This window comes from Lissotriton vulgaris, chromosome 2_1 (genome assembly GCF_964263255.1).
Source record: "Lissotriton vulgaris chromosome 2_1, aLisVul1.2, whole genome shotgun sequence".
Lineage (NCBI taxonomy): Eukaryota > Metazoa > Chordata > Amphibia > Caudata > Salamandridae > Lissotriton > Lissotriton vulgaris.
The window spans coordinates 1,831,157,472-1,831,174,341 of NC_141687.1; the positions used below are offsets into that span (position 1 = coordinate 1,831,157,472).

General features: G+C 45.1%; 1 protein-coding gene across 3 annotated transcripts in view; it reads right to left on the reverse strand.

The window, feature by feature from the left end:
• The window catches only part of LOC147733351 (uncharacterized), a 679,639-nt gene extending 664,614 nt beyond the window's left edge, over positions 1–15,025 (reverse strand). For 2 of the 3 annotated variants that reach the window (XM_086957961.1, XM_086957959.1), the window contains exon 1: positions 14,778–15,025. In XM_086957961.1, the coding sequence (XP_086814087.1) occupies positions 14,778–14,862 (85 nt within the window). In that variant the 5' untranslated portion in view covers positions 14,863–15,025. The remainder of the gene's footprint in view (positions 1–14,777) is intronic. The other variant, XM_086957960.1, reaches the window with a different exon arrangement.
• Positions 15,026–16,870: the final 1,845 nt, after the last annotated feature.

The window sequence follows — 16,870 nt, forward strand, 5'->3', positions numbered from 1 at the left end:
GCTTCAGCTGCGGTCTCTGCAGTATCCACCGTTGAGAATCAGTAGCGGGTGCAGGCGCAGTCAGTCTGAGGGCCTCACATCTGTGTCCAAAATGGCCGTTCACCATCAATCACGTCTCCCTCCAGGGGGGCAACGATCACCCCCAGATAGTACTCCAGCAGGGACTCAGTGGCCCAAGAGCCTCCTCTCTTCCAATCTGGTTTCGCCCCTTCTGCGGGCTATCCGTGCCCCCCGGATAGAAAGTTTGAGTACGTCCCAGTATAGTAGCGTCGCATTCGCTATGTAATTGTGGAAATGCCGGTTATGTGTTCCAGTGCCAGCAAGTAAATGCTCGTTGTAGCCCGGAGTGTTGCTCCGTATGGACCCGGTGTGCAGCCCCTCTACTCCGGCCGATCTCTATGCAACCGCTTTCTGTCCGACCGTGCCGTGCCAAAGTGCCGCTTCAGAAAGTTGATCTCGGTATCAAGCGTTGGCCCGTGCCACCGCGGTCATCGGGTGGAGCTCGTCAATGACTCCTCCTCACACAGCTTAGCGGTCGCTCCCTTGATCTGTTGCCCTGCTCAGGGAGCAAAGCTTTATCTGGGCCCCAGCCCGGTGCTACCGACCATCTATGAGTCCGGATTGGGATTCTAATCGTTCCCACTTCCGCGCCTTCCCTTGTGCGGTGCACTTCTTCGCAGCTCCTCTTCAGCCTTCCGTTGTCAAGCTCTCCGCGGCATCGGTCATCTCGGGCCGCTTTCGGGAAACAAGGTCTTCCTCATGCGGACGCCATCTTAGGTAGCAGATGTAGCAGTGATCGTAGTTCTTTGAGGTTGCGGGGAGTTCACTTTATTGCAGCCTCATCTGTCGACCTGTTCATGGCATGAACCCAGCTCCGCTCGCCTCGTCAGTCCCTTCTCTCCGCTATTCTTCAGATGCGGTCCTTCGCACCTCTCCTTTCATTCTCTTCGGTTCGGGGCTGCCGCCATCTTGTAGTCAGATCGCAACACCTCCAACTCCGAAATCGGCTTTCCTTACACCATTCGGCCTCCTGCTTCTCCAAAAGTATGCTCCTCAGCTACCCCGGTGTTCCGAGCAGAGTGCCTGCACCGCAAGCGGCGCTTAGGCGAGGTTTATCAGGAGAAATTGCGGGATCGGGCACGGAGCTGCAGGCTCACGCCCCCATCCCTATCGGCGTCCAAGCCACGCCCCCAGGATTTGGTGTTAAACTCCTGGAGAGGCAGAAAGACTTTTTGGTCTCTGATTGGAGGTAATTCCCCTAATCACTCTACCAAGGGGTGAAGAAGAGGCAAAAAAATAAAAATGTTAATTTTATTGTGGGAAGGGGGTGCTACTACTGTGACACCATCCCTATTGGCTAGTGGATGACACCATGCTCAAGGACAACCCTTCTGTGGAGATTCCTGAATAGGAATCCACTAGGGAGAAGTACAGTTGGAATGTGGGGATTCTCCTTTTCCAACTATACCTATCCTGTTGTGGATAGTGCCTTGGGGGGCCCGAAATATGTCCCAGCGCACCAATCACACTGAAAACAGATAGAACATTTAGGTTGTGCTGCTTTCAGTTTCAGTGATGTCAGTGCTGCATGTCATTTAAAATAAAAAATAAATAAAAACAAACTATACACTTCAGGGTAGAAGGGGAGCCCATCCCTCAGAGTCTAATCTAAGGCTATGCACCAGAGGAACTCAGGGCCATATGTATGAACACATTTCCCCATAGACACAGAATGGGTAAAACCCTTTGATACATCTGGCCCTAAGTCTCTTTTGTCAAATAATTGCATTACGCCAGGAATGTGGCTCAGTAAATTAATACATCTACTGCACAGCACTGAATTTGACCACCTCATCAAAAGATCAAATAGCGGTGGGCCCACTCTCCCTTTCATGTTTCTGAGGTTGATAAAATAAGTACAACTGAGATAGGTAGCAATAAACATTTTTATCAGCTAATCGCACCAAGATGCTCCTTGGATAAATGCAAACTTTATAAAAATGCCAGTTACATGTTTTTCTATCTACTTTTCCTAGCATGATACAGTAGCGCTGGGGTGGAACCTATAAGATATACAGATGCATTGAATGTGAATGACTGAATTCTGTAACTCTATTGGCCTTTCACCTAACAAGATTGGCATATGATAGCTTATTTCCCAACATTTCAAAGGTGTCCTGACATTTGACTACCACCATTAATTTTTTAGTGACACAAGTCAGAATCTAAACAAGCACTACATGCCTTTGAGAGGCTAACCAACAATGTGATTGACCCTTTCCTCAACTCAACTAGTATTTTACAGGTCGGCAATACCGGGAGGTGACCTAATGTTATTGCAAATGATAATGCCGACATATAAGAGACTATGGTATTCTGCAATTGATAGTGCAGATAACAGTCACTGCTTCCTATGCCAAACGTCATCAGAAATGAAATGTTTAGCAACTGACTGTCCTGGAAGGCACAGAGTACATGAGACAAAGATAACAAATGCAGATGTTTTGGGTTTTCAGGACAATATGCCAGTATCTGGATGTGCAGGTGTAGTATGATGTTGGCAGCCTCACTCTACCGTGAGTTGTTGTAGTATGAAGTTGGTAGCATCGTGGTAGAATCAGGCGAGTGTGTGTATGCCTCTGGAGGCCAACAGTGTTTTGTTTTAACGTTATGTATATATTCAACTGTTGTTCCACAATCGAGCAGCGGAGTGGCAACTGCAGATATCTCGGCAACTGGGTGGTATGGTGAGCAAAAGAATGATGGATTTAACCCAGATCCTTGTGACTGGGGGTGAATGTTTGCATTGTCCAGCACTCCGTCCATCAATTGTTTCTTTTGCATATGTCACCCTAAGTGGGAAGGGCATGCCCAGACATGGGTCCCATGCTCTCTACACCACTGGATTCAAGCTGGCCTGGCTGATGAAGGGTGATGCCCTGGAACCGGGCCCAGGATGCTTGTTTCCTGTCCGGAGAGGACTTGGCTTGACAGTTTGGAGTGGACTGTTCCCACAAGGAACAGGGTCAAGACTGATTTGCATATGGCTGGGACCAAACTGGGGTAGTGTGGTGAGAAAAAGAATGATGGATTTAACCCAGATCCTTGTGACTGGGGGTGAATGTTTGCATTGTCCAGCATTCCGTACATCAATTGTTTCTTTTGCATGTCGCCCTAAGTGGGAAGGGTATTCTCAGACATGGGTCCTGTGCTCACTACACCACTGGATACAAGCTAGCCTGGCTGATGAAGGGTGATGCCCTGAAACCGGTCCCAGGATGCTTGTTTCTGGTCCAGGGAGGACCTGGCTTGGCAGTTCGTGCTGGACTTTTTCCACAAGGAACAGGGTCAAGACTGATTTGCATATGGCTGGGTCAAAACTGAGGTGGTGTGGAGAGCAAAAGAATGATGGATTTAACCCAGATCCTTGTGAATGGGAGTAAATGTTTGCATTGACCAACATTCCATCCATCAATTGTTTATTTTACAGCGCACAAGCCACTAATGCATGCATGTTCTTAAGGTGGAGGAACAAATAAAGCCTCAGCTAGGTTAGTGTGCTTGTTCATCTATTCATCTACTGTGATATTAAACATTTACCTGGAGGAATGAATTTTAGAGCAGATTGCTTGTTGTAGCTTGAATGTGAGAACAATGAAGTGGAGGATACAGAGTGTGTTGTAGCAGCATATGATGCAGTCCTGGAGTGTGCACAAATTTCTGAAGTGACTTGGAGCGAGATATATTCCAAAGGTACTAGTCTCATCAAAGTCAAAGAGTTCATGACTAAGGGCTGGCCAAAGAGTAGAACTCTCTCTGGTGAGATTAAAGATTTTGCATGAGTGGATCCTGAACTCTCAGCGAATCACGGTCACCTGGGCTTTACAAAAACATGTCAATGCCTTACAGTACTACTGGTGGCCTTCTTTAGAAAATCAAGTTAGGACCATTATTGAGGGTTTGCAGAATGCTTACTATCTGACAAGAATTGTAAAATCCTTAAAACACCCCTGCATCCTGTGCCACTTCCCCAAGGCCCCTGGGACATGTTTGGTCTTGACTTCTCTGGCCCCTATGAGGTGTTACCTATTGAGAACGGATTTTTTATTTTAATGGTGGACTACTTTTCTAAATCGATGTTTTATTGGCTTTGTGATGGTCCCAAAACTGACAATGCTATTAAATTCCTAGAACATGTCAGTGGCGTAACAAAAGTTTAAGGGCCCCCCTGCAATGTACAAGGAGGGGTCGCTCCGGATTTAATCTGGAGCGCTCAGGCCTGAGTATTGTGCTGAGGGGGCCCCCTTCAGCTCGAGGGCCCCCTGCACCACAGTGGATGCGGGGCCTGTGTTACGCCCCTGGAACACGTTTTCAAGTTAGAAGTACCACCGAAAAAAATTGTTACTGACAATGGTACTCATTTTCTATCACAACCGATGTGTAAGTTCCTTGAGCACAATGACATTCAACATCTTAACGTGGCACTATATTCACCCGCCTCCAATGGCCTAGTTGAGAGGGGGAACAGAATAGTCAGGAAGGGTGTGCAGACAGCAATGTCATCAGGTCTAGATGTCCCAGAATGTGCACAAAACAAAATGTGGTCATATAATGTCACCCCTCACATTACCAGGGGTGCCTAGCTGGCCTGATAATATATAGACCCCCGGACTGTCCTCCATCCCATACCCATGAACTTATGGACTTCATAGTCCAAAACACTCTCTCTCACCAACACTATATAGTAGTTGGTGACTTTAACGTTCATGCAGACAGATCTGACTGTCTTCTGGCTTCCCAACTTATTAATACACTTCAATCAGCAAATCTAGCCCTAATCACCTCTGGTACCACGCACCAGGCAGGTCATATGTTGGACCTCATTTTCTCTAACATTCCGGATACCACAACTAAACCCCCGCTGACACTTCTATGGACAGATCATTTCCTCGTCCCCTTCCTAATCTCTTTCCCTGCTTGCTCTCGAACAACAGGAAAACGCACGTATGTGCGAAGGAACTGGGATAACTTATCCACCGAGACCTTATGTCCCGCGCTCGCAGCTGCCCCCCCTTTACTATCAGCAGATGTGAACTCTGATGCAATACTACTGAATCACTGGATTAGCAGCACAGTAGACTCTATTGCTCCACCCAAAATAGCCACTTCACGAAGAGAATCCCCGTCTGCTCCCTGGTTCTCTGCAGAACTGATAGCTGAAAAAAGCAAATGCAAAAGACTAGAACGTCAGTGGCGGGCAAGCTACTCCGAACCTGCAAAAACTGCTATAAAAAAGCCCTGCACAGCCTTCATCACTCCATAAAAAAAGCAAAAAAACTATTCTTTACATCCTCTATTCAACAAGCGGAACAACCCAGCAAAGCGATTTTTAAAATAGTTCAGTCCTTCTTCAAACCCAAGGCCATCGAAACTGAAATTATTCCCTCTAGCAAACTTTGTGAGGATATCTCGGATTTCTTCTACCAAAAAATCCTGAAGGTCTATGACTCCTTCACCCCCTCCGAGCCAACAACTATGGCAGACCATGATATCATTGAGATGTCTACCCCTCCCTTAACTCGGTTCCTCCCAATCACCCACGAGGATGCATTGAAAGAACTACTCAAATGCAAATCAGGTGCTCCTGATGATCCCTGCCCCCCCAAACTGTGGAAAATGATGTCGGATGCTACGGTGGGGCCACTCCTACACATCTGGAACATGTCCATCGAGACTGGCACGTTCCCCGACTGCTAGAAACATGCCACTCTTCTCCCATTGAAAAAAAAACCCAATGGCGCCCCCGATGATCTGAGCAATCTCCGCCCCATCTCCCTACTAGCAGCCCTGGGAAAAATGCTCGAAAAACTTATCCAACGCCAACTCAATAGTTTCATCGAAAAAAGAGGCATACTACACGAAACACAGTCTGGTTTCAGGGCCGGCTTCAGCACTGAAACTGCCCTCATTGAGGTGGCTGAGTCAATCAGGTGGTCGCTGGATTCAGGAGCATCGGCCATGCTGGTGCTCCTGGATCTATCTGCCGCCTTCGATACTGTGGATCACGGTAGAATGCTGCTCAGATTGAAGGATATTGGCTTAGAGGACACGGCACTGAGCTGGTTGCACTCCTATTTGACGAACCGCTCTCAGAAAGTAGCTCTGGGCGCTTTTTCCTCTGAACCTAAACAACTGTAGTGTGGCGTCCCGCAAGGGTCCGCCCTCAGCCCGCTACTTTTCAATGTTTATCTGGCCCCACTTTTTACCTTAATCGCCAAATGGGGGGTCAAGGCGATTTCGTATGCGGATGATACGCAATTAGCCTTCCCATACGTTGAGGTGTCAGAAGCAGCGTTCAGCAAAATAAAAGGCTGTCTTAGTGACGTAGCCAGATGGATGAACACTAACAAGCTAAAATTGAATGCTAGCAAAACCGAGGTACTATTCTTTGGGAAAAGTACCCCACCCTCCCCTGACCTCTGGTGGCCCACCGAAATGGGTCCTGCTCCCACCCCTGGCACCAAGGCAAAAAATTTGGGTGTATGGTGGGACGAGACGCTTTCCTTCTCTCACATACAACATATCACCTCTAGCTGCCTCTATAAACTCCGCAACCTCCGAAAATTCCTCTCTCTTCTACCAACTGACTGTCGTAAATCGGTGGTCCATGCGACAGTCACATCCAGACTGGATTATTCAAACGGCCTCTATCTTGGACTCCCGAAATATCTGACACAACGCCTGCAGAGCGTGCAGAATGCGGCTGCGAGATTGATAAAACAAGTGCCTTTTAAACATCATATCTCTCCGCATCTTCACGAGCTGCACTGGCTCCCAGTGGCGAGCAGAGTTAAATTCAAAGCGCTCACCCTAGCGTACAGAGCACAAAAAGGGAACTGTCCCAATTATCTTAAACTCTGACTCCCCCGCTATCATCAAGAGAGACACCTGCGCTCGAACTCGCAGATCCTACTGGCTGTACCACGAGCGAGAAGGGCGAGACTCGGAGGTAGATCTTTCTCGGTAGGCACTGCGAAGCTCTGGAACTCCCTCCCCTCTGCCATCCAATCTGCCTCGTCAGAAGCCATCTTTAGGAAACTCCTAAAGACCTGGCTCTTTGCGCAGAAAGCCTAGTACCTCTCCCTGCATTCCTCTCTGTTGCTGCGGTTTCTTTTCAGCGCCGGGACACCTCCACGCGAGGTAGCTGTTCGCGCTATATAATAATCAGTGTTATTATTATTATTAATATTACCACTGGGGTAGCACCTTTCACGTTGCTTATAGGAAGGAAAGTGCACTCCAATTTGCGTCCTAATTGGCTTTTTAGTAAGAATGGTCAGGAAACCGAATTTCTGGATACCATTGGGTCCAGGTTTAATTTGAACAAACTGTCATAAAATCTCACTTTGACTCAGGCAACCATTTTGATAATGATCCTCTAAGGGTAGGAGATTGGGTTTTAATTAAAAACCCCAAAAGAGTGATGAAAGGAACTTCCAGATTATCATCAGCTGTTCTAGTCATACAGGTGAGTAAAGCTTCAGCCCTTTTGGAAATTAAGAGTTGATGGAACAAGAGGCGTTTGGTGCGGACTACCAGTCCACAAGCGGACATCATTAAGAAACGTTCTTGCTCTGGCACAGACCAGAGTGAATGGTACAATTGGTTGCAAGAAGTTAAACCCTGTTTATTTTGCTTCTATTTTCTTTTTGACTGTTGAAGTGGGAAATATTGCAGTATGAAGTTGGTAGCCTCGCTCTACCTCGAGCTGTTCTAGTATGGAGTTGTGAGCCTCATGGTTGAGTGGGTCTATTGTTTTAAAATTATATATATATTAAACTGTTGTTTAACGCTTTCGTTGCGGAACAGAATCTGTAGGTCTCTCAGCAACTGAGCGAGTTGCGGGAGAGATTTGAGGACGTCAGAAGCTCCCAGTCGTGGGTGTAAATTAACGGCAATAAATGCACTCTCAAACCATCCCTTCGCCTCTGCTTTCTACAGCAGGGAAGCTGTGGCAAAGGCAGTGCTGGTGACAATCAGAGAAGCTCAGACTGGCACAAGTGGCACCAAGGTGTACACTATATAAAAATGTCAGCACCAAAGGAGGTCAAATTTAGGAGGGTGCATGGGGTGTGCTGGTTATTGAGTCCATCTGGATAGTTAATTGTCTGTGATACAATGAGTGAAATGGAATATTTGTATGCTAATACTGAGTCCACTAGCCTACTGCTTCCATCGGGAAGCATGCGAATAGAATCTGAGAGTTTGACTGACATAATTTAGAGTTGAAAGCACGGAAAAGCCCTACACAGACACCTCTCCATGCAACAGAGTTTACAATGAAATGTTTGCACCAAACAACTCAGTGTTAATGAGGGACTAGAGAACTATTATGGAGGCCAGAGTTGTAGCATCTTTCATGGGGACATGCACAATAGAATCCTTGGTATCATGGAAGAATAGAGCACCATTTGAGATGTAGGAAAGTTGATCCTATTGAAAACTGTATCTTCAAGCCTGTGGAAGAGGAGTTTTGAGCATGAAATGGTGGTCGCTGTTCAGAGTTGAAGAGCCAGGAAAATTGAACTTTACAATGTGTGGGCTGCATGATGAAAGACATAGAGATCTTTAAGGGAGAGTTATACAGCATAAGAGGGATCTCTTCTGACTGTGAGGGTGGTTGGCCAGGCTAAAAAATGTCAGTAAAGGAGACTATTTTCAAGGATAGAGGGTTTACAAGTTAAAAAGTGGTATAGGTTTGAGACGCGTACCTGATGAACATGCTAAAACACCTCAAAGAATACTTATTTATAATGCAGTGTGTGTAGGTGAAGGCGGCTGGTATGCCTAAGAAATAACTGCCAAGCAAGTGGCTGTCTTGTGAGACTAGAAAAATGTATTCTCGCTCGCACACCATATCTTATTGTGATTTCAAATGTTGTAGCGTGCCCCAGGGTGTATCCTCCTTCAGGATACTCTTTAAACAAACTGATAGCATGGCCCTTAGCATGAGCAACGTCCCCTGGTCACAGCATGAAACCCATTCAGGGCTATGCAGGTTAAGTCATTAATTGAAACAAATGTTCGTATTCTTTGAAGAAATCTAAGTATTTATTTTTTCTTTCATGAAAGTTATATCATCACATTCATCAATCCAGCCTTGTGAATTCCTAAATTATAATGTCCATATCCAATGCATTTCGGCTAGGAACTAGCCTTCATCAGGGACTGGGATCTATAAACAAACAGATATGGGGACATATCAGGGACCTAGGTCATAATACAGCAGTACTTCCTAACTTAACAACGTGCAAGCCAGGTGTAGCCAAAGTCAGAGTCAAACAGGTAGCGTTATGTAGAAAGAGAAATGAAAAAAGCTTCCACCCGAAATGCTCATGTGAAAACGAAAACCGAGTAAGTCGTGCATTTGTAAAATAACGTTCCAAAAGTGTCCATCCGGGAAGGTTATAAAGCGTAGAAGAGAGTAATCAATTGACCTCCACCAAACATGCTCGAAATTATAGCAAAACCAATGTGCAAGAAAACGTAACGTTAAAGTTTTTAAAGTGCTCGTAAATTGCGAGGTAAAGAAATATAGAACGTGAGAAAGAATAGTTTGTGCCGCTTACCAGTAAAGTTGATTAGCGTGCCCGTGAGCCGCTTCACGAAGGGTGTTAAGCTCGTACGCAAAGCTCTTGTTTTATCGAGTGTTTAGAATTAAAACATAGACAAAGGACCAAGTTCCGATGAGAGTCATGGAAATGGAAAACGGAAAACGGAAATGTAGACAGAAAAGCGGTGCCATGTTGGAAAAGTATATAGAATGAATTAAAACGGGGAAGAAACCAAAAATTACATGAATCGACAGAAAATTAGAATTGAAGGTGAATCATACAAAATAAAGGTAGCTACAATAGTACTGAAAAAAATAATAATAATAAACAGAATCAAATAAATGTCCATACTACATGGTTAAACTTTTGAAAAAGCAAAACTTTTTTGGAAGATTTCGACAACAGCAACAAGCAACAACAACGACAAACAGGAGAAGAACAGACCCAAGAGAGTGCGACAACTAGTCAAAACTTACCAAGTACAAATATTGAGGAGCCTTTTTTAGAGGAGGGCCGGCAAGAAAAAGAAGACCCAGGAGGGGCAAAGGGAAGAGAAAAAGAACCGCCTACCACCAGGAGTGTAACGGCAGAAAGAAGAAGGAGAAACCGAAGAAAATCGGGACCTGAATAATCTTGTCATCAATATTTCTAGCGTTAAGCTTGACCATATCACTATTGAAACCCTACAGAGAGGTATGTCATTTGTTCCCACCACTGAAACAAGCAAATTGGAGCTGGAGGTCTCATTGTATAAGCTAATGAGGAAACTGCGATTGAGGCACTTCTTTGAGAACGTGGTTACTGATAAAAAAGACATGAAAGAGGACCAACTATTAGGATTGACGCCGCACAGCAACTATGAGGCACCCATGACTCATAAAACATTGGATTCCTTTGAAAACCTAGTGAGAGCTGAACTATCCAAACTAAGTTTCAAGGGGAAGACCAGACAACACAATTTGACACAGAAACAGATTCAAATACTTCGAAGAATTGCGAACAATCCACTCATCACTTGTCAGAAAGCTGACAAAGGGGGAGCTATCGTGGTGATGAACACTACTCATTATGAACAAGAGGTGGAGAAACATTTGGGGGACATACATACCTATGTGCCTTTGGGATATAATCCAACCGACCAATTTGCCAAGATTATAAATAACATTGTCAATAAAGCTTTTGATGACGGAATTATAAATGAGAGAACTAAGAAGTTCCTGAACACCCAAGGAGTCCGGCAATACATATGTTGCCTAAAATACATAAAGATTTGACTCAACCTCCCTTTCGACCCATCGTATCCACTGTTGGGAGTATTCACCAACCCATCGGTCAACTATTGGATAGACACTTGCAGGCAAATGTAATGAGGATGAGAACATTTGTAAAGGACACGACCCATTTTTTGGAAAGGTTAGGCACAGTATCACTAGTAGAGAACGAAGAAGTTATACTATGTAGCATGGACGTCAGGTCCTTGTATACTTCTATTCCTCACCAGGATGGAATTGAGGCGATAGAACAGACACTGCTCAACACAGAAATGGATTCAGACTTTAAAGTGTTCCTTATGGAGCTCCTTCATTTTACTCTTTTTCACAGTTATTTTGAATGGCAAGGTAAATATTATTTGCAGTTGACCGGGACGGCCATGGGAAACTCGGCGGCTCCGGTCTACGCGAATCTATTTATGGAGCACTTCGAGAATAAATACATTCTCAATAGAGAACCATGGAAATCTCGTGCCAAAATGATACTGAGGTATATAGATGACATGTTCGTGATCTGGTCCGGTTCTGTACCGGATTTAAGGAATGCCATTGCCGAACTCAACTCACGGGATGAACGTATCCAATTTACTTTTGAAATGAGTGCACACAAAATCACGTTTCTAGATGTGGAAATACGTAGAAATGGGCCACTTTTTGAAACGGACATCTACAGAAAACAGACTGACCGCAACAATTTGTTGCACTACAACAGTTTTCACAATGATCCTCTGAAAACGCATTTGCCCTACTCGCAAATGTTGCGAGTGAAACGGATTGTCTCTTCCCCAGTAACATCAGACATCAGAATCCATGAAATGGAAGAGAGATTTAAAAAAAGAGGATACCCTCAGAAAATATTGGATGAAGCAAAAGAGAGATGTGCACAAAAGGATAGGAATAGTTTGTTGATTCAAGCTCCAAAGAAAGAGAACACAAGAACTGTGGTGGTCTCGAAATACTCTACCAAGAGTAAAGTCTTTAAAAAAATCATCATAAAACATTGGGCGATATTGGCCCAAGAAGTTGATTTCAACAATATATTCAAAGAACTGCCTCTTTTTGCATATCAGAGGGGCACGAATTTGGGGAACATGATTAAATCTGGCACCAAGAACTCAGAGGAAGTTTTCAATGGCACCCTGCCTTGCCACAACTGCAGTCATTGCAACAACATTATCAGAGGGAATGTAATCACACATCCCAGCAAAGGCCATAACATCAAGCTACGTGTTTCAGCAACATGTGATTCGGCGAATGTTATATACCTATTGAAATGTCCCTGTGGACAAGGTTACGTGGGTAAAACTGAGAGAAAAATGAAAGTAAGGCTGAATGAGCACAAATCAAACATTCGGAACAAACAGACAAAATCCACAGTTGCAACACATTTTTGTGAAGCTTCACATAATGTAAGCCAACTCAGATTCACCATTCTTGAGATTGTCCGAAAATGTGAAGGTGTTGATAATCGCAACAACATGCTTCGTAGAGAAAACTTCTGGATTTTCAAACTTGAAACACTGAAGCCGACCGGAATGAATGAAAGAACTGAATTTAGATGTTACCTTTAATGAGAATTGCATACCTTGCCGCTAACATGGTCTCTGCATGTTGTCTTATAATTGCCTGTTTTGCTTTTTCAAAAGTTTTGCTTTTTCAAAAGTTTAACCATGTAGTATGGACATTTATTTGATTCTGTTTATTATTATTATTTTTTTCAGTACTATTGTAGCTACCTTTATTTTGTATGATTCACCTTCAATTCTAATTTTCTGTCGATTCATGTAATTTTTGGTTTCTTCCCCGTTTTAATTCATTCTATATACTTTTCCAACATGGCACCGCTTTTCTGTCTACATTTCCGTTTTCCGTTTTCCATTTCCATGACTCTCATCGGAACTTGGTCCTTTGTCTATGTTTTAATTCTAAACACTCGATAAAACAAGAGCTTTGCGTACGAGCTTAACACCCTTTGTGAAGCGGCTCACGGGCACGCTAATCAACTTTACTGGTAAGCGGCACAAACTATTCTTTCTCACGTTCTATATTTCTTTACCTCGCAATTTACGAGCACTTTAAAAACTTTAACGTTACGTTTTCTTGCACATTGGTTTTGCTATAATTTCGAGCATGTTTGGTGGAGGTCAATTGATTACTCTCTTCTACGCTTTATAACCTTCCCGGATGGACACTTTTGGAACGTTATTTTACAAATGCACGACTTACTCGGTTTTCGTTTTCACATGAGCATTTCGGGTGGAAGCTTTTTTCATTTCTCTTTCTACATAACGCTACCTGTTTGACTCTGACTTTGGCTACACCTGGCTTGCACGTTGTTAAGTTAGGAAGTACTGCTGTATTATGACCTAGGTCCCTGATATGTCCCCATATCTGTTTGTTTATAGATCCCAGTCCCTGATGAAGGCTAGTTCCTAGCCGAAATGCATTGGATATGGACATTATAATTTAGGAATTCACAAGGCTGGATTGATGAATGTGATGATATAACTTTCATGAAAGAAAAAATAAATACTTAGATTTCTTCAAAGAATACGAACATTTGTTTCAATTAATGACTTAACCTGCATAGCCCTGAATGGGTTTCATGCTGTGACCAGGGGACGTTGCTCATGCTAAGGGCCACGCTATCAGTTTGTCTTGTGAGACTGACACCTCTGAAGACTTGGCAGCTTTAGAGTAATTTCCTTAGAGGAACAGACTCTGCTAAGTGATGGGCTCCCTGCTAAAACACAATGGCATCTGAGGCTATCTCTCTTGTTCTGAGGTTTGCTAAATCCACAATAACAATGGCAATATCGTTTCTTCATATTATTTTTTATGTACTGTAGCGTCATTTTGAAGAGGCCATATACTGTAGTGCACACAACGAGGGGTCACAATACCTCTGCATGACCTGAAATTCTGTAGCACATGTCAGAGTCCCACTATTGGGTCCTCAATGACATGAAAAGTGACCCACTGATCGCACAACCTACTCAGAAGACAACTGGTTCCCAACTCCATCCTCACTCAACCCGTTTTTGACGTTTATTAATTGTAAGGTGATTAGTTTTAAAAGTAAAGAGTGTAAAGCAATGTCTCAGTAACACCCAGTCATCATAGTCCTTATGGCAGTAAATTATATAATGTTATGCCCATAATAACCAGTGTCAAGTTGCAACCCAACTTCTACTCTTTGGTCTTTCCTGGGTTTTGGTTATCAAAATCAAAAAGTCGCAGCGGTTTAAATATAATTCATAGATTATCGCAGGGCACAATGTCTGTTTTCTCAAAGTTTCTCGGGACATACCTGCGTGACATACCTCGGGACATACCTGTACGCTTTTGTAACATACATACGTCAAATTTTTCCTCTTGTAACGTATCGTGTGTTACCTCTTGTATTTTGTTTGCTATTGATACATGCACCATTGTCACTATTGCCTTATGTAACGTAACGTTTGCTTTTGTAACATTCTGACTTGTAATTGTTCCTCGTATATCACTACGGTTCCTATTGTGAAGCGCTCTGACACCTTCGGGTAAAGTCGGCGCTATATAAAAACACATTAAATAAAATAAAATAAATAAAAGTGGTGCTACTCATAACTAAGTGTGCCTCAACTGGGCGGATATAAAGGCAATGAAAGCAATATGTCACACAAGAGCACAATTAAAACATGACACTATGCAGACATATACTCATCCTTGGCGGCTGAGCATGCAGATAGGCGGAGCCTCCATAAAACAGGCCAGTCAACTTCCTTAGGGCCCTCCTCTCCGGCTAACCAGTCGACTTCCTCACGAGGTGCACAGAGACGCATTCTATTAACAAGCACAGCTATATGACCTGGCCGCGCCCACATCTGAAGGCTACCCATGCTTCACTCACCGGTCGTCGAAGTGGAGTTCAGGGGCCGGCTGGCTATGCCGGCGGCGAGAGGAAGTAGTAGGCACAGCACCGCCGGGAGCAGCATCTCGAAGAGGCTGCGGTGGGCCTCGTTTCCACGGCGCTGATCGGAGCGCGTGCTGGAATGAACAGATCGTCGGCGTTCTTTCCTTCTGCACGTGCAGTCTACGCGTCAGAGGGCTTTGTTCTTAATGTTGCGTGCTCTTGCGTAGCTTGGCCAAACAGGAAATTCGCTGATAGAAGAGGAAGAAGTGTGCCTAGGGAGGTAAGAATGGTCGCGTTGGGTAGCGCCGTTTCGTCACTTCTGCAAACAGCAATTTTTTTTTTCTAAAGAGGTAATTCCCTCCTGCTAGAATGGGTCTGCCTCTTTTAGTGCCTAGGAACCAAGGTGGTCTGGCTTTCAGCAAACAGATTAAACGAAACTGTGGAAGCCACAGGTATGTGTGGAAGAATAACGTGGTAGGTGTGACGCGGGAGGCCAATTATATCAGGGGCATAATACGGTGTCAGGAGCGCTATTAATACAGACACTCAGCACTCTAGTTTGGCCGGAAGTCCCGAGCGACCTCCACGCCGTTTATTTATGCGCTCTGGCCACGCCTGGCCAGAGAGTGATACAAAGTGTGTTAGATGTTCCGGGGCATGCAGGGTCTCCAGAGTGAACATCTAGACCGCTACATCTCATTCCAACTTGGTATTCAAACAAACAAATTATAATACTTGATGTCCCCATGCAAAATCAGCCAGTCTCTTACTTGGTTGAGGGTTCCGCCGGAGGTCATAGCAATGCTGGCCATCTCTCAGATCTCGTTGAGGACTTCTCCAACTTGGCACCTCAGTGGAGTATTCCAGTCTCGGGGACTCCTGTGTTGTCTCTCTTCTCACACGTGGAGGCGAGGCCTCGACACTCCCACCTTCTGGTGCTTCCAGCATCTCTTCATCTGACCTCAGTAACTCTTCTCCCGGCGATGTCGCAATAGGAGCTGGAACTCTTTTGAACCACGTAATGTTTCTTGTGACAGCTTCTCCTTCTCGTTCAACGGTGACAGCTGTGCCACTTGTGAATTGCACTGTCCATAGGCCGGGCTCATATGGATTTTCCTCCACTCCATCGATTCCCAATCAGCACTTGACAACTAGGCTCCAGTACTCTGACCTTTGCCCGCCGCCGTTGGCTGGCTCGATCGTTGGTTTCCTTCCTCTTGGATTGGGTCTCTTCTGGGTGATAAGGTTCGGGCGCCCATCCGACCGGCATCGGCAGCCATTCTCGCCTCGGCCCGAGGAGCATAAGCGACCACGGAGACTGCCCGGTGGTGCTATGTGGGGTACTGCGATACTCTCTCATGAATTGGTGTAACACGACTTCCGGATCCTTGCCTTCTGCCACGGCTATCTGCAGTGTCTTGTTCAGGGTGCGCATGAACCTTTCCACTTCGCCGTTCGCCTGGGGCCACTGTGAAGTGATCTTGTGGTGCTTGATCCCCAGGCACCCCATCCAGTCTCGGAACTCACCCCCTTGAAACGGAGGCCCATTGTCGGTCTTGAGCACATGCGGTAGGCCAAACAAAGCAAATGATTTTTCCAGCACGGGTCGCAGATTGGTGAATGCAGTGGATGGTAGGACCTCGACAATAGGATATTTGGTGTAACTATCGACAAGCACTGCCATGACTCTCCCATCGGGGAAGCTGCCAAAATCTAGGCTCACCCATGACCAAGGTGACGGTGCAGGGTCTTCGGTGATCACTGGCGCTGACACTTCTGCCGCACTTGTGAGTTGGCACGCTGAACAATTCTTTACTAGTGTGTCGACACTTTCCTCCAGGTCAGGGAACCACACTTTCTCCCTCATTCTCGGCTTCATCTTTTCTGTGCCTTGTTGTCCCTCGTGGGCAAGTGCAGTTGCCCGTTCATGCAACCCTTGAGGTATCACGATCCATCTGCCTTGCATCACTATTCCATTTTCTGCCAGGCTTAGCTCATTGCGTACCTTCCAAAACTTCCCTAGTCTATTCCGCTCTTGTTCTCTCCACTCTTGAGTGTCTTTAAGGAATCCATCCCAGGTGCCGCTCTGC